The sequence below is a fragment of the Agelaius phoeniceus genome, chromosome 3 (assembly GCF_051311805.1).
Source record: "Agelaius phoeniceus isolate bAgePho1 chromosome 3, bAgePho1.hap1, whole genome shotgun sequence".
In the NCBI taxonomy this organism is placed as follows: Eukaryota; Metazoa; Chordata; class Aves; order Passeriformes; family Icteridae; genus Agelaius; species Agelaius phoeniceus.
Window position 1 is genome coordinate 30,781,390 of NC_135267.1, and position 19,100 is coordinate 30,800,489.

Here is a 19,100-nt window from a genome sequence, read left to right on the forward strand (position 1 = left end):
GTCATGAGACAATCCATTTCCCTCGTGGTCATAAAACTGCCACTATTTTCTCAGCAATTAAAGGTAGCCCAAGTAATTGCAGGGTACAACGCAAAGACATACACAGAAATCTATGCACAGCTCTGGAAGTACAAGGGAAATCCTTGTCATGTTGATAGCAGTAGCAAATCTCCCATTAACTTCATGGGGCCAGGATTAGTTGTAAACATTTGCTGAGAAAGTTCTTGGTCATTTTACCTATGACACCTGTGTTACTTGAGGTAGATCATCTCTAATCAAGGCTGCATTTTGCAGAATGCACAATTTGTGCTGGACTGGAATAAATGTGTTAGAAACCTGCAAGGGTTCCCTGTCAGAAAGATGATGGCGTGGAAGGGTGAAACTGGTTTTTTGAAATATTGCCTGTGATAGCATAATTGCCAAAATTTAATCCCAAGGATACAAACACTTGGACCAACTATTCAGCTGGATGGAACCACCAAATCTCCATTATCATTGATTCTTAAATAAAAAATCAAACAGAAAAATAATGCTGGTATTTATGATCTCATTCCCTGATTATTTTTTTCTCAGTGTTTCTTCTTTTCTCAGGAATTCTTCTGAATTTGTCCACTTTTTATGATAATATATCATGGAGGAAGTTTTCCACTTCATCCAATACTAAGGGGACTTCAAGAACTAATGCTCATGTATCCAAGCAAAAGTATTTATTGTATATTCCCTCTAAACTGCCTTTTATTATTATTTAAAACATGGATATGTTTTAAAGATTTCACCTCTTTTACAGAGTGCTCTTCTGGGAAAGAAGCAATGTAATAGTTAATCGCCAAAAGCATTGATTATTGCCATGGAACAATGATTGCTTGATTTAAAATACTATTCTATTTCAAAATTACCTTTATATTTCTTTTTTCTGAACAATAATTCAGATTTTAAATTATCAGAACTGAAGAAAATGATTTGATTTTCTGTTTGCTTCAGAAACAGTTCTTTAGAGGTTTTTGACTCACCAAAAATTTTAGTTTTAGCCATGGTCTGACCCAAAAGAATTATTTTACTTTTCAGAGTTCATCATTTTCTGCTCAGGTGTACACCCTTGGTGCTGCCTCTTGCTGCTTTGCCATTGTATGGTGAACTTTTCTGTTCAGTTCAACCCACTGAGATGGAGGAGGACTCATCCTGATTTTCCTATGGGGTACAGGAAGAAATAGCAGCCTGGTGACAAGATCCCTTTTAAACCTGTTGCCATAGTAACAGGCAGACAATCTTCCTCTTTACATAACCTCCAGATTGGGAATTTTTCAAATCAGGGTGCTGTCTCTGGCTGAGCTCTGCTTTGGATCTGTTACAAACACTGCAAACATTAATTGCCTGTGCCCACAATCACTAGCACCCACATTTTTCATGTGGCAGTGATGGACCAAACAGTGCCTCCTGCTCCTGGGACAAGGTAGTGGTTTAAGTACCCCCACTTGGGGTGAGTTTGAGACAAGGCATCTCAATATGCTGCTGTTTGTTCTCTTATGAAGAGAAATGACATTATAAATAGATGGAAAAACAAGTGAAGCTGCACAATGAAAGGTGGCAACTGAACTCAGCAGTGAAAGCTGGGAGTGCATTAGCTATCTTTGCTGGTGTTTATGTTGCTGCATTGCTTTTTCCAGGGCAAACTCCTTTGGAAAGACAGTTGCTTATGTGCCCAGCACTCTGACAGAGAGCTGTAGTCATTTGCCTCCACACTGGAAGCATCTCCACCACCCTGGTTGTGCCAAAATTGTCCCACTCCCAACAGAACCTAAGCAGGCAATGATGAATGTGGAGGCAGAGTATGGTAACTTTTTTCCTGAGGAAATTGAGAGGACATCATTTAAACTGCTCATTATAGAAATACATTTAAAAGGTTTCACAGTTTATGCTTTTGAAAAGGGAGAATCCAGGGAAGATATTCATTGAGGAAGGAAGGTGAGGCTAAGCGGTTGGTCTCTCATCTCATCTCATCTCATCTCATCTCATCTCATCTCATCTCATCTCAATCATCATCATCATCATAATCATCATCATCATCATCATCATCATCTCATCTCTGCAGCTGTCACACTCTTTGTGGGAAGGTAAATGTTGCATGTCAGGTACGCACCCAGGGGTTACAGAGGTCAGCAGGCCATAAGGGAGAGAAAAATGTCCCTTCTTTGCTAACATCCCATGTGTGAAATCATTTAGGACAGAAATATATGTTTATCAATGCATAACTCCCTTTGCATTATGTAGTAGAAATGGATGAATAATTCATTACAAATATCCTATGTGATTATTGTTGCATCCTTATAAATGTCTTCGCCTGTTTGTGAATTGATCTTGGGCCTAATGGGATTTTTGAAGTTATTTGATATTATGAGGTATTTAATTTTTAGAAATAGCTTCTGATTTGCAGATTTTTAGTAAGCATTTTTTGCCAACAATCTGGCAATTAAAATACTAGGCAGTTAATATGTTTTTATATGATCAGGCCATATGATATGATTTTGTTCTATGACTGAAAGTAATATAAAGACTAAGTTCTCAAGCATAACTAAAAGGAATTTAAATAAAAAAAAATTTTATGAAAAACATTTCCTATTATTTTATTAATGTTTTCTACAGTCTTGATTATTGCATCAATAACCTTCTACACTACAGTTTTGGATAGAGAAAAATTAAGAATATCAAGTGGCATTATTTCAAGATATGGTGGAATAAGACAAATAAGAAAGGTGGTTTTTTTTTCAGAATCTGTTAATCTAGTCACAATAAGGAGATTAGAGAGTGACACTGAACTGTATCGGGGCATGTCTTATTTAAAATCTCTTGTAAATCTGAAAGACTTTTATATTGTCATACCAAACCACCTGGCTACATATTTTTTATTATATGACAGAAAGATAGCCCTGTGGTTAGAGGATTAACCTGGGAAACCTGCAGTCAAGTTTTCTGTCAGCCTTGAATTATTTGCATGTTTGAGGACAGTGCCATGGGCAGGGGTGTCAGTTGCCGTGGAGAGGCTGATCTTAACCTCACTGGGTTGCAGTGATCCTTTGTGCACGTCTCTTGTACACTCCCTGCTTCAATTCCCCATGGAACTAGGATAAAACTGCCTCTGAGTGTTAGTGTCACAATCCAGGGAAGCATTCAGTCTGTGGCTCATCTAGGAATTAATACCAGAGTGTTCCTGTGCCTGCTGATTACTGGGATGAGTGTCACTGTAGTGGTTAGTCTGTGTGCCCAAGCCATGTGGCTGGCTGAAGTCCCACCAGCTCCAGTCAGTCTACAGATATTTAAATATCCCTGGATGCTCTGGGGAAGGTGCACCAAGGCATGGATGTGACACAGAGGAGAGTCAAGGGCTCTGACAACCCCCCCTCTGTCCTTGGGAAAACTTCCTGTAGTTCCTGGCACATGAAGCTAAAACCCTTGTGAAGTGTTCAGACACTGACTGCACTGAGTGCACAGTAGAAGGACAGACAGACTGAAAAGTCAGGACTTCATTAATGTTTTCATTTCAAGAACAGCCATGTCCTTTCTTCCTTCCAACACATAAGGTCATAAAGGCATGATCATGCAATCAGCAGTGATTGAATAACCATGAGTTACTGTCTGACACTGGAACCTTTCCAATTAATCAAAAGCATCAACTGTGAAATGAAAATACATTTTCATAGCCTGCCCTTAAACTCCCTTACAGTTTACTTTGCAACTGGGGCATGTTAAGAACATTATTAGTAACTGCAACCTGTTTTACAGGTTTTGACCTTTTCCTTAACATGAACTCAATACCCATTCCTGAAGAGAAAACAGCAATTTACTACAGTAAAAAGCTTTTAGTGCAAGTTCTCCTTCTTTGCTTGACATTAGATTTTGCTAACTATAAAACAGCCTAACTACAAAACTTGTGTAAATATTTTCCTTACCTGTAAAAAGGAGTTAAAATAATTTTTCAAAAATCCTTTTTCCCTATTTATTCTGTACATGTACTACCTATTAAAATATATGTTTAAGTGTTCACATTTCTGTAACTATTTGAATGTCTTTCAAACATGGCATTTTTCTATGTCTCTTGTTAAGATTGCACTATTTGCTTTGGACACCTAGAGCAAAATATTGCCTTACCCTTTACATGCCTAAAGTAAACAAGACTGAAATTTTCAGATAGCATAGAAAAGAGTAGTTTCATTAAATGTTTTTTTGTTTTTTTTTTTTAATACAGTAACATGGTTTAGATGATGTAAATACCAGCTAGAAGAAAGCCTAGAATGAAAGAACTCCAGTTTCTGTGAGACTTACAGTGAGCTGCTTGAGCTCACAAGTCAGATCTCTTGCTCCCATCATCATGTCCTGCTACCTTTATTTTCTTTTTTGCTTAACAGGTTTCTTATTTGAGATATTCTTAGTGAAAAGAATAGGAAGTTTTGGTGTGAGTGTGAATCTTGTAATAATAATACTTTTCACCCTGAACTCTGGTAACAAATAAATGTTAATGGTAAAGCCCTGGTGTAATGTTCTCAAAAACTGGCTGATAATGCTTGGGTAAGCTTTTTTTGAAGGAATACATTGCTCTTCTGCCTGTTTTACCAAAGAGGTCTTTTATAGAATCAATAGGGGGAAAAAGTTGAGATCAGTCCTATCCCTTGATATTTTTTTCCAATTAAGGCAGTGGATAATTTTATTAAAAATATTATTTAATTACTATTCAGCATTTTTATTCTCATGAGATACTGCACAAACATTAATTAAACCCCACCAATGCCACAAACCTCACTCGGAAATTCTAAACCCGTTTCACAAACAAGGACCTGGAGCCAGAGATCTTTCAGCACCAGAGAGATCACAACTTGAAGCTCCTCAGGACAATGAGAGTCTAGAATAATGAATGGCCCTGCAGGTGGAGCTGCCTCAAAGAACATCATCCTGACTCTGTCTTGACCTAGGGCAGTTTATTTGACTTCCTGTCTGAGTTTTCTTCAGGGATGAAGGTCTCTAGCAGTCTGTCAGATTGAGGCTGTTCATACAAAATTATGACATAGTCATTGCCTTATGTATACACAGAAGAGAAGTGAGCCCATTTCCATAGTCCAAGGATTAGAGTATCCACCCAGAATCAGATTTCTCTCCAATGAATAATTAACTTTATGCTTGTGCAACAGCAAGAAAAAGTGAAGATTGAGAAAGATGTTTGCAGTTTTTTCACTTATTTTATATATAAGATTCATTGATTTGAACACAAATCTGCTAGTGACAGAACACAACACTGGGGCAAGGACAGAAAGACAGACATGTCCTATCCATCTGTAGAGGGGGAGCACATTAGCATAGCTGTAACTGCAGAGCTTGTCTACACAGAATATAACTAACTAACTAACTAATAAATTTTCTAAAAGTCTTACCAATTTCAGTGATTCTCTCTAGGGGAGAAGGGGATATGTTTTACATTATGTTTTTACTTTATCATGTTTTTACATTACTGATGCTATACAGTCCACTTACTTTGACCACTTCCAGTTTGGTGACTTGGTCCTGTCAGGAAGACAGGATTTTCTTCCAAAAAGATTAAAGCCACCCATTTCTTTCCATGTATTATCTAGCAATCTTTGGTACTTACTTTCAGAGGACTGTAGAAAGGACAAAATTTAGGAGCAAGGACAGATTTTTCCTTGCTTTTGGCATATTTTTTTTAGTCACTTGGCCATAAATAGTTGAAATGTTGGAAAGCAGCCTAATTTCTTTGTAGTCCAGTTGTTATTTGTTGTTCTTATTGCTGTTTTGCTTTCCTGTTTCTCATTCCTGACTAATCCCCCATCTTCTTCCTAGTCAGAATTCTGGATGACTGGTCAGTTAGAATATATCTTTGTGTTAATCTTTGACTATCTATTTTGTATGATGGTCCTTGCTCCTATAGACACCTGACATTTAATATTATTGACTTGTACATCATTTGCTCTGGCTCCAGAAATTCTGCAGTATTTTCTCAAACAAATGGGAAGGAGAACAATTGTGACATTCCTCTAAAGCATTACTTATCTCACTCTTCATTAAGTTTCTAAAGTAGGCCAAACCTGCTATGTCCTAGAAAATTCTATCACTCTCCATTGACTCTAAAAGAACTCCTGAGATCTACAGTTTAGACATCTACATCTGAAATACTTTCCAACTCTCAGATGAGATGGATTCTAACCCAGGCCGTCTGAACTCCTTCTTGTGTGCTGTGAAATGGGACAGCAGGGTGAAGAAACTCCAGATGTCCAAGAAGGCTGAGAGACTTGTTCATTTCCTGACTCCTCCATAGGATCCACTTGTGAGATTCCTAGGAAGTCTCATGTTAAATGATATCTTCCCTTTTACGCCACTTTGATTAAGGCAGAAACTGACTGAGGCTTCTTCAGTCTCTTCCATAACACTTTCTTCTGTCTAATCTTTGCAGTGTATCCTGTAGCTTTTTTTCACTTGTTTTGGAATGTTAAGTGAATAAACAAGTCCAGTACAGAAATTTTTATGTTGAGCATTTATGACACTCACTGATTTGAGTGCAACTGAGTGGCAACACTACTCGAATCCTCTTCTAAGAGATTGGCTAAACATAAAGACACAACCTGTCTGAATTCATGCTCCTTGTTCTAACTGCTTGGGTAGTTTTCCTTAACACAGAAACTATAATTTATCTTCCTAGCAGTGGGTAATAATACAGTCAGGGCAAGAGTTTATAATATTCTTGTCAACTACAACAATATTCTAATAACAAAAAATAAACTGTTGCAATATATTAACATGAGCATATGCACAAAAAGAAAAATTACTTTATGCTGACTTCTGAAATGTAAGTAAGCTCATGTTGAATAAAGGCAGCTTTAAGTAGCAAACATATAAAAACCACTTCCCATATTGCTTTTCTAAAAATAACCACATGAAGTAATTGCATATAAGTCAAAATTTTGACAGATTTCACATAAACCAGTGACAATCTGGGTATGAAATTCCAGGAACAGAAACTCAATTTTTCACAATCTAAATGTATAAAACCAAAGCCAGTGGGACATTTTAGTACTAGCTTTGTTAGACAGAAGTTTCAAGACTTCACTCATTGGCTTTAAGAGTTTCTGATTTCTTCTTGCTTCTGTTATTTTTTCAAATTGAAAAGGTAACATTGAAAACTCCATCTGCATTTAGTATATTCTCTAAAGATTAAGACAAAAAGACAAAAGAAGGAAGGTTGGCAATTTCCTTGAATACCTTCTTTTGGATTCTCAGTTGCCTGAGTGTTACTCAAATCTGACGATTTTCCTTTGCATTCTCTAACCTTATACAGCAGGTGAGAAATGCCCAGAAGGATTTGAGTGAGAGTTTTTGGCCACTGTCACTGACAGTGGTGGCTCTGTGTCAGGGTGAGGCTGCAGCCCAGAGCAGCCCCTGTGCCCAGCCCGCGGCTGCGCCCAGCCGGGTGCGCAGGCGGTACCCGGTGTCTGGGAGATGGATTCTGTACCTAGCTCCTCCTCTGGCGTCCCTGGAAAACTGAAGCTCGACTTGAGCAGATCGCCACCCTCTTCTTCTGAAAAGACAGAAACAAAGTAGCTATTTAATAACTCTGATATTTGGCTACATCCAGACATAACTCTCCACTAGTTTTCAAATCCCCTCAGTGACACCTATTACCGTTCAGGACCTCTGTTAATGTTAAACTGCTGTGTTGCTATTATCTGCAGTATTTATCCCTTTGCCAGTTTTTCAAGTTTTCATCTATTAGTAATATTATCAATTATTATTATTTTAATTTTTCTAGACATTTTCAAGTCACTAATATCACATAATATTAATAAATGCATTTTTGGTAACATTTTTTACATTGCTCTTCCCAATTTTTCTTAGTTATGTTAAATTGTATTGACTTTTAGCCTTCATGAAATTATTCCAGAAGAATCCTTATTGTTGGTCCTCTAGTTGCACCTCTAGCACTTACCACACATGATTCTTAGGCAACTTTTATTACCTTTTATACACAAACTTTCAATTCTGCCATTGTGAACCACGATAATGTTGTGATGACTTTTTTCCTATCACTTACATTTACTTTTTTTCCAGAGATAACTTTTGTAATTATAAAAGAATATTTGAACTTGGATGATATGTATATGCTGTATGAATGCACAAACCACCTAAGTGGCACCAGAGTGCAGCTCTGAGCTACCCTGGCTTATGTCCCTTTCAGAGCTGCAGTTTATTGCCTCTGCATCGCCCTCTTGTCATGCTGGCACGTAAACCAATTTTGGACCAGGCACCTAGTCTAGATATTTCTGTAATGGAGCTGCAAACGGAAAACTGGGTCAATAATGATTCCATGAGATGCAGCATTTGCTTCAGAACTCGTACATTATGATACAAAACATGTCAGTAATATGTTTCATGTATTTACCCAATACTACATTTTTAATTCTTTTTATGTTTTTCCCTATCCTCCATATTTGCTGGTGTCTCAGGTGGGTGGGAATTATTGAGTATACACAGCCTTCCACTGTCCTCTTATCATCTGTGTTTGTTACAAGACACCCCAGAAGAACTGGGAAATAATGGAGTACTTCATATCCTCTCACTATACATTCAACCAGCAGCTCTTGAAAGAAAGATAAAATCAGGCATTGCAGACCATGTTCTTGTGGTGCACAGCCAAGAACTGATAACTTCCCAATAACTCACATCAGTTCATGCTATCATACCCTCAGGCAGACAGTTCTGTAAGGTCAAACCAGCTCAGACTTTTCTTCAGAGTACCTCAATGAGACCAGCTGGTTTTCTGGTGTGGCTTACAGTAGACACACAGTTTTGCCTGCTTCAATGCTCCATTTAACAAACACATGCATTTTGCATATTTTTTTTAATTACACTTTTTATTTGTACTCAAATTTTTTCCCAATTATCTCACAGCAAGCAAAATGAGTGAATATACTCATGTGGATCTCTCAAGCAATTGTTCCGAGGTTTTGACAATTTCTGAGGTTAAGAATGTCTAATTGATAACAATGAGTTGTATAGCACAGATACTGCATAGAAAATTAGTTCCAAGGATGTTAAGAATGTTGGATAAGCTGAGCTGTCAAATAAACATCCTGTTTATAAACTCAATTGCTAAATAAACTCAGTCTGCTAAAATACAGCCTACAAGAGATCTCAGTAAGTGATGGATGAAAAGTCATACACAATTTAAAAAATGACTGGCATATGAATTTAAATTAAACTTCATTTGGAGAGGTAATGGACAACTCTAATTAAATAAAAGCACAAATTAGGCAGTTTCCATGGAGACTTTGCTCACATGATCTGCCTATATTGTATAACTCATATGCTTATCCTCTAATGTGGCTGCACAGAAAGCAGTTATAAGTAATGAAAGTTGTAACAAAAATATTCTGAAGGATCCTTTACATTCTTGCAAGTAAGTAGGAGATCTTACTGCTAACTTTATAATAAAGAAGATAGTTTAATATTTTTGAAAAATATATTGATTCCAAAGGTCTATCATATCATTCAAAAACACATACAGAATGAATGCATAACATTATTTTCCCTTGCAAGAAAACAGCATCATAAAACAAATCTGCCCAAAACTAGACTAAGATGCTAGGAGTGGCTAATTAAGACTAAACCTTTGTGGATGTGAAGTGTTTGAGGAAAAAGAAAAAAAAAAAAAAGAAAGAAATATTTCCCAAAATTAAAGGGAAAGATCATGCAATGAGATCCGTAAGTCAGATTCTGACTTTGCTGTAAGCATTTCTGTGCAAATTTGGACAATCCACTTAATCTTTTTCTGTCTCAATTTCCCATTAGAATTAGGATTAAAATGAATTTCTTTCTTGTAGCTGTACTACATTTGTTAATGTCAGTGAGCCTGTTGTCCAGAAAAACCTACACAGAGCACAAAGAGATAAAATGTCCTTCCTGCAGAAAAGTTACATTCTGCTATAAATAGGGTCAATTGCAGATATTTCAAAGGAACTTAGAATTTCTTTGTCATTCCCTTAGGTTTATTAATCTGTATGAGGGGTATGAGTAGGTCTTAGTGATTAGTTTACTTCTTAATTATGAGGACTTCTTATTTATTTATATTTTATCACTATACATATTCACATCACTATTTCATTATTTCCATTGTCTTTTCAAAAGGCTTTTGTCATTTCAGCCATTGAAAGGATTCAATTTTTTGTGTTCTTGCACTTATGAAGCATAAATTAATCTAGAGTCTTGGTGGCTCTTGCAGTATTACACAGATAATCTTTGTATGAGATTAAACTGTACTCCAAACTCATATTATTCATTCAGCAACAGACATACATGGCCTTTGTTTCTTCAGTATAAATTTTTCCTAGAAATTGCCCATTTTTATTATTGACCATAAAAATTAAAAGCATGGCCTTCATTTATGAACACACAGCATTCATGGGCACTTTATTTCTCACAGTAAAGGAGTCTGGCAGGTTATCACAGCATTCTGGTTCATGCTGAAATGCAAGTGTCAGAAATGAGTGCATTCATCTCATGTCATTCACCTTCTCTATCTCATAGATAAACAGGCCCTCAGCTTGCCCTTTGCTACCTACTGGTGGAACATTCTACACCAGTGGACAGAGAAGAAAGTTGTGTTCTTAGCATGGAATGCTTCAATGGGCAATGAATTGCACACAAAGAGATCACGAAAATCGGATGATTTACAATATAAGTGTTTTAACTATGTATGGAACACAGTTCACACACAAGGGACACATCAGTATACAAACTACTGCATCACAAACAGGTCTAAACAGAAAACAAGACTCTTGCTCTGAACTTGAAACTAAAACATAGCAGGAAAAGCCTCCACTCAACAGGGCTCAAAAACATTGACAAAAAATTAAAGGCTCTAAAAATGCAGAGAAATTTGCTTCTTTGAAAGCTCAATGTATAGTAAGATGATGCTGTGATCTGCATAAGTAGGAGAGCAAAAACTATCACTTACATGTAGTATCTCATTTTCCTTTTTAAATATGTGATGTATCTGTCATTCATTCCAGTTCAACACTGCACAGATGACACTCAAAACTGTGATAGGAACTTGTCACAGCTGAAGTTCTCCAGACTTAAGCTTGGAAACGTCAGGAGATATTGCTGAGTTGGAACCAGCTTGACACATCCAGGCAGCTCATTCAACCCTGAAGCTACTGCATGCACAGTGGGAAATGACACAGAGCAGTGGCCAAGGTCAGGCTGGTGTGGCACAGCTTTTGTCCCCAGTGCAGGCTGGATGTCTGCCAGGAGTGTGGCCTGGCTGTGCTGCTCCATACCCTGCTAAGGAGACATTCTCTAGGGAAGCACTGCTTGGCATGGGCCAAATCTGGTCAAGGGTGTGTGCTGTGACAGGGATGAATAATCACTTTGCCCACTCTTCAAATTTTGTCATCTCAGCTTTAACCTCTGTCTACTCTCTGAACCTGATCTATCAGTTTAAATTCTCTTTCTTCACCTGCAAAGTCTTGCCTCTTTGTTGGATCTCATTTTTCATGCATTCATTCTACCCTTAATAACCAGGCAAGCTGTTTCCATCTCCTAATTGTACTTCTTTTATAACCTATCCATCCATAAAACAGGCCCCAGTGTCAGCAGACCTGTTGCTCACTTACTTTAAAAGGTTCACCTCAGCAAGACTTAATCAATTAACTGCCTTCTCCATCACAATATAAGAGGAAGACTGAGCTAGAACTGATTGATACTGAACTTAGTTCATAGCATTTTGATTTATTTATTATTGGCCTGTTCTGGACCTCACATCAATTTTTTTTCACTATGTGCTTTCCTTTCAGCCTGCAAGCTGCCTATGGCAGCTGTTGTTTTTTAGTTTCTACATAGTCCCTGGTATTATAAGCCTGGCAACAAATGAGAGAAAACTCAAAGTGCCTGAATTAAACTGCAGCTGGAATTTCATTCAATCACATAATGACAGAATGTGTCATTAGAGGATGAATATGGCACACTCACCACATCACTCCATAATCTGAGAAAACAAAATCACCTCCCCCAGACAAGGGAAACCTTAAGATCTAGAAGAGAAATCTCCTGTACCTCAAGTCCTGCTATGAAATCAAAGCATTTCTTGCAAGTGGCCTTTCACCCTGGCCTAAGACATCCCCAGAGTCCCCAGTGTATCTCATGAGAACAGGGAACTGAGAACTGGTCCTAATCTCAGGGAAACAACCAAATGTCTGCATGCCTGGGAGATGTTATGGACTCCTCATCCCTCCTGACAGCTAATTGGATTGATTTGGACCTTCCCCAAGAGGCCAAAAAAACTTCTAGAAAACCTATTCCTTTCCTCACCCAATCCTCCAGAGGTTACATCCAATCTTTATCACATCTATAAAGCAAACTAGGCATGGTGAAGGCTCCTCCTCTGGCCATGAGGCCAGCTGGCATGCTCTGGCCATATGTTCAAGAACAGGTTGGATCCATCCAAACTGTGATGGGGAATGATCCTTTGTCCATGCTAATTCCCTAGTAAAGCCTGGGAATTATTTGGGACAGAGAAAATTAGTTGGCCAAGTGTAAAATTAAGACAGGGACCTGTCTGAGCAGCATTACAAGTAATCAAATTCCTATTTGTTGGGCATTGTCCTGGCACTGTCTAGTTTACTACAGATGCAGCCCAGGTGGCAGTATTGTCAAATACAATATTCTCATGCATTGTTCTCATAGCATGCTGATAAGCAACAAATACACAGAAGGACAGCAGGGCTGGGAAAACTCTGATTGAAATGAAAATTAAAGCTGATAGTAGCAGATTTAGGGTTACTGAGGTTTTCCTTTGCAAGAGGGCTGCGTGAAAAGTATTAAACAGTAAGAGGAAGTCATTGTTTAATTAAGTTGCTTTTGCTTTTCTCATCACAGCCTCCTTTTTTCTTGTTATTTTTCACACACATACACACACACACACACACACACACACACAAAGAAATGTTCCTGATGAATTCAGCAAAGATCTTTTAATTGAAGTATGCTGGCTCAAGTACTGGCCCAAAAGGATATTGCTAGAAACAGGGCAAATACATAGATTGCCTAAAATACCTTTCCAACTTCCTGCAACCAGCACTTAAAGGACTTCCTGAGGCAGAAGTTTAATCTAGACCATCATTTTTAATAGCCACCAATGGGTCTATCCTCTATGGGTTTATCTAATCTTCTCTGGGCCCATTTATACTGATAGCCTCTACTGCATCCTGTGCCAATGCACCTCACAATCTAATTATGCTTTATTTGAAAAAGAATTTCCTTTTTGTTTGTTTATCAGGATGCCTGATAATTAAATTAGGTGCCTCTAGATCTTTGGTTGTGAAAAATAGTGGATCATTGAGCCCTACTCACTATGTCTATATAATTTATAATTGTGTAGAGCATACCCCTCCCTTAGTCCTCCCTTCTCCAAACCAAAAAATCGATCTGTTTAGTATTTTATTATGGCAAAGCTCTTCTAAAACTTTCACTGTCCTTTTCATTCTCCTCTGTACATTTTTGTTTCTCTGCAATACATTTTCAGATGCAGCAGCCAGAAATTCAAATGGCTTTACAGTATGTTTTTTTTTTTTTTTTTTACTGTGTGTGGTTCTCTGCTTTTTCTTCTTCTATTTTATTTTTTAATATTTTCATCTGCCCTTTTCATAACTCAGAGAATTAATTAGTCATATTAAGCTGTGCCCAAGAGAGACAATTTGTTTGGCTTTTCAAACAAAAACATACTTCTCTTATATATTACACTAATAAATATTGAAGAATTCCAGCCTTTTACTTAGTTCAGTTTACTGAGCAAAAACAAACCACCATTCACATCCCCTGAAAATCAGGACTGAGGAATTTCTGTTCTCTTTCTTGTTCTCTTGCTCTCATCCAGCCCTTCCACTTTTATATAGTATGGTTCCAGACAGCAGGACTATGAAATCAGGCATCAGTTTTTGGAGGCACACAGCCTAATAAATCAGGGAGAGGAAACTGGCTCTGTCCCCCAGATCCTCTCATGGAAAAAGGATAAAATGAAATATACTGCAGGGGACCACAGAAGTTGTCAGGGATCATCTTGCTCTTGCACTCCTACCTCCCAGCTTTTGGCAGCTGAAAATCATCCACAAAACACAGGTTGCCCTAGCAATATTGTGGTGATCACCCTGAAAGGCTTTGGTTCCCTACAGCAGCCTCTCCTGAGCCATTCAGGGTCATTTTGCTCGTTGGAAGCTTTTCTGAGCTGCCTTACCCCTTTTACCCTAGAGATCTGCAAGTTCCTCTTCCCTTCCTCACTTAAAGCAATAAATGCAAAAATGTGTTGGATGTTGCTGCGAAGTCTTAAAGTAGAGTGACTTTTCAGTCATTCTAACACTTAAATGAATAATTCAGTTAAATAACTCAATCTTTTTATATCAAAATTAACAAGTGACTGCAAGCGAAAAAAGAGTAACTCAGTGATAAGACATTGTGTTCAAACTTGGCTCTGTGTGATATGCTGCAAACAGTCTATGAAATTCCTAAAAGTTCTTTCTTCCTGGATTTTTCATGGCTGAATGACTATGTCAAGCCCTGAAAAAGCCATTTACCCGTTATTGTTTTTCAGGATCTGTGAGAGGAATCCCAAATATTCTATAATAAAAAGTGGGAATATTAAAAAAATATAGTATCTCATTATTGTAAGTTATAACCCACATCCTGTGAACCCAGATTTTCTGGATACCCTAGAAAAATCTTTAGTTGTCCCTATAACTCTTCAGAATCCATTACGTTTCTTTACTCAGGTAAACTGCAACAATTGCCTTTGGTACACTTTCATCTTCCACCCACTGTGCCAGCTCTTGGAAGGACTCCCAGCTACCTCCCAGTGGACAATTAAGGAGGTCCAAGAAGTCTATCTTGGACCTTGGCAGAGAGGAAAAGTAGAAAATGCATGTCAGGAACACAGAAGGATTTTGCACAGCTGTGAAGGCTTAACTATCCTGTCAGAGAAGTAAAATGGTCACCAAGTCTATTAAAATCACTGCAAAAATTATATTAAAACATTCTTAAGAGAGTCGAAAGTGAGGAAGAATGCCAGAGCAAAGTGTAGGACAGTCCAGTAGTGAGAGAGGAATATACAAATCAGAAAACTTAATTTACACCTCTCCTAAAAATACATAAAAATTGTCCCTGAATTGCACTGGTTTGTGAAGAGGAAACAGGATATTTGTCTTACTGGATGAGTGTAGTTATTTAGCAATCTTTTTTTTTTTTTCTGCATATGCACAGAAATGAAAAGTCATTTAGAAAAAAATAAATTGTAGATGAAATTAGCCTTTTCAATATATTTCAAAATCACTTTTAGAAAAGGCATTTCTTTAAGACTTTCCTTAAAAATGTCTGAAATCTCTAATAGTAAATTACGTTTGACAGAATATGGGTTTTGTAACCTTTCCATTGTCAGGTTAAAATTAGATATTCTCACACTATATTTTGCTTTACTCTTTGGTAAAAACCACCATCAGATATACAGCAACTATTACTAGTAGGTCACGGCATTCTGATTTTACAGATTCATCTTATGGTGGGGCAAAAGGTCTGAGTAATGTCCCTGTCTTTCAAATGTTCAATAAATAAGATATTTTAACATTAAAGAACAACTGCATTTGGTCCACTGATCTACCATGGTAGGAGACATTTAGTATTGAAAACCTTTGACCCCAATGGGATGAGAGGGCAAAGTCAGCAGTTCTACTGGAAACTGAAATTAGCTATTAGTATCTGCAGCTGTGAAATCCCTCAATGAGGCTTTTGACATTAGATGATGAAGCTCTCTATAACTGGAGACAGGATGTGCATGTGTTTTTCTCTATGTGCAAGGTTGAAAGAGAGCAGAGGGAGGGCTCAAATATATTCATTCCTACACAAGAGAATTTTGGTGAGGATTTCTGTGAACACTTAAATGCTGGGATAGTAAGATTGACAGCTAGTGGGGTTTTTTATTTAGCAAATATGGTTACATATTATATAATATGCAGCTTCCTTTTGGCAATTTAAGCAGATATGAAATGCAGTACCTATAAATGAGCCCTTTTTCTCTCTCAAAAATAGCAATAACCAGGACAAGTTTTCTTCCTAGAAAGAATCATGGGTCTGGTGCAGCTGTAGCAGGCAAAGACTGATGAATCAGGATGCCTCATTTCTCTGCCCTGTGTTTTCATCATCCTGTGGATGCTGCTGAAGTTATGCTCAGTGGCTCAGATTTAATGCATTTTCCAGCAACTAGTTATTAGTTCCTTCCCCACCATCCCTATGCAATTGCAATGTGAGGCTTGCTCTCTCCTTTCACCTCCCTCATGTTTCCTTTGTCCTGTATCCCTTGCTTTATTTTTTCTTCTTTTTTTCCTTTTAATTCTCTCCCATTAGTCTTTCTTTCTTTTTTTTTAATTGTCTTCTTCTTCCATCCGCAGTCCTAATACTCCTGAGGTCCAAATAATATGGGACAGGTTGAAAGTCACCTGAAGATTTTGTGCATGATGCATGTATAATCCCAACTATGTGCTGTACTGAGTTATTTACACCACCAGGTCTTTAATGGAGCACTGCAAATATTTAGAAAAACCAGAGAAATTTTCCTCGTTCCCATAGCAATTTTCTGCTACAAATTATAAAATCACAGCTTAGAAATAACTTAAAATTAATAGAATTGTTAAGTGATAATCTAAAATGAAAGAAAGGTCTATATTTTCAAAATAATTTTGTACAGTTTTATCCTTCTTCACAAGTAAAAAGAGATGTCAGGTAGCACACCTTCAAGGCAGAAAAATGAAACTTCTAAAAATGTCAAAACTGGGTGCTTCAACAATTGAAAATCTCTTTTTTCCCCCTGCATTTTCATTTTAAGAATGAATTTGTTCGGAACTGACTCATAAACAGTTTCAGTTTCAGGAAGGTTGTGCTTTACAAAGAAAAGGGTTTTGCCTACTACCTCACCACAGAGAGCTTTCTCACTAATGCATTTGTTTAACACTTTGCACAGTGAGTGTAACCCTCCTTGGGTCCTCTCTAGTTGCTCTAGAAATGGTGTAATATATAGCAGATATTTCTGCGGTTGTTTAGGATACACAGACACACTGACTCATTACATTTTAAAACCAATTACAATGTGCCTGAGGTGAACCTTTCTGTTTGTTGGTTGTGACATTCAATTACAACCTGTGCAGCTGCTGGGTTATTTGGATTTTCCCTATGACACAAACAGAAATGAAGTTGAAGGAGAATCAATTCTCTGCGTGGCCAGTGAAAATGGAGAGCAAAATGATCAGCTGTCCATTGCAGGATGGGCAGAATCAATAGTTAGGATGTTGCAAAAGGTATACAGGTGCTTGGCCAATTCCTAGTCTTAAAGTTCACTGTACTGATCTCATCAAAAGAGATAAATTTTTCATTTAATTTCCCAAGGACAGGCTTTTCATGGAAGCAGCTGGGGAGCCTAGGCACCTTTGTCTTCCTCCCCTTGGTGAGGAGGAGTGGGCAGCTCTAGGCTGATCTCTGTCCAGCCCATTTCTCCAGGGACTAAGGAAAGTGCTAGGCTGCCAGGCTCATCACCTCCAGTCCTCAAATGAGGGCCTAAAGCAAAGTGACATCAAGCCAGACTGTCATGATTACTTAAAAAGGAACTGAGAAACTGAACACAAATATTTGCTCTCAGTAGAGGTGCTATTTGTTCAGGTCACCTCACCTGCTGCAGTGGTGTTTGTAGCTGCTACGCTGGCAGAGGTACAACCTACATTTCTTTCACACTTAAGTGCTGCTAATCCTGCTTGAACCACAAAGTAAAATAGTTTCCAGACCTTGTTCACTACAAGGATTTGTCTTTGAGGTCTGTGTGTGTGGGCAAATACCCACGCAGAGCCAAGGTCACTGACATTATGTACATGGACTCTTTCTACCCCCGTATCTGCAAGGCACTAAAGGTGCTTTGCACAGATGTTCACCTGGCCTCTTCCTGCCCTGGCAATGATACATGGTCAGGAATACATCCAACTTGCTCTTTGGAAGAACTCACACAACTGAAAAATTTAATAACAACAACAAAAGGTTTAATATCAGCTTAGATACTTGATCAGATTTGGTTGGTTTAATGTATTTAAGAATATCAGCCCTGCTGAAGTACCCATCCATCTGCCTGTAAGGTAAGTGAAATCAGTGAAACCATAGCCTGTAAGGTAAAAGTACCTGGAATTAGATCATATCTGTACAGTGTAAAGAAGTTCAGTTACCAAGGGTCAGCAGACATATGGGGACTTAATAAACTACTGCAAAACTCTAGTGTGGCAGGGCCCTCACTTTGATCTGTCCATCACAGGCACAAATATATTGGAAACTAGCAAATCATTCCCTTTACAGTTATATTTGGGCAGTTTCAGTACCTTGAACACAGTATCATCTAATTGCAATCCATTTTTAACACAATCTTACTCCAACAGCTGTTTGGGGCACCCATGAACATTTGCAGGGATGTTACATATAGTCATGCAGTATTTCAGCCATGGCTGCATTTTCAAGGGAAGGAGGAGAAAGGCTTATATCAGGGTCCTCAAGCTCACATTACAAATGGAAACCAAATGATTACTGTTAGGCTCATTTTGCTTCTCCATATCTTTGTTTATTCAAGGCCATAAATAGGGGCACCAGAAAGACCAGAAGCCTAAAATGAAATATTGAGACTTTAGTTTCTGATGCAATGCTCAAATCAAGCCCAGGCTGGTAGTGACAAACTCCTTGGCTGAAAACAAATTAGTGAATTCTGTGAATTCCCACAAGAGAGGCATGCCATCATGACAAAACTTTCACCTCTGTTGTTTCAGAATTAAAGGGCAAGAGGAATAAAATAACCTGCCAGTTTCTTAGCCCATCAGAGTCAAGTCACATCAGCAAGAAACAAATGCATTAGTGAGAAAGCTCTCTGTGGTGAGGTAGTTGGCAAAACCCTTTTCTTTGTAAAGCACAACCTTCCTGAAACTGAAACTGTTTATGATCAGTACGAGGAATCTGGCTTCCATGTACCCATTATTCACCCATGC

At 38.0% G+C, this 19,100-nt stretch overlaps 1 protein-coding gene across 27 annotated transcripts in view; it reads right to left on the reverse strand.

The window, feature by feature from the left end:
• The window catches only part of DLGAP2 (DLG associated protein 2), a 458,493-nt gene that overhangs the window by 93,837 nt on the left and 345,556 nt on the right, over window positions 1-19,100 (reverse strand). For 14 of the 27 annotated variants that reach the window (XM_077174994.1, XM_077174991.1, XM_077175010.1 and 11 more), the window contains one exon: window positions 7,508-7,573. The exons of 9 other annotated variants lie outside the window; for them this stretch is intronic. In XM_077174994.1, the coding sequence (XP_077031109.1) occupies window positions 7,508-7,573 (66 nt within the window). The remainder of the gene's footprint in view (window positions 1-7,507; window positions 7,574-19,100) is intronic. 4 more of the 27 variants (XM_077174995.1, XM_077174992.1, XM_077174988.1 and 1 more) reach the window with 1 other exon arrangement.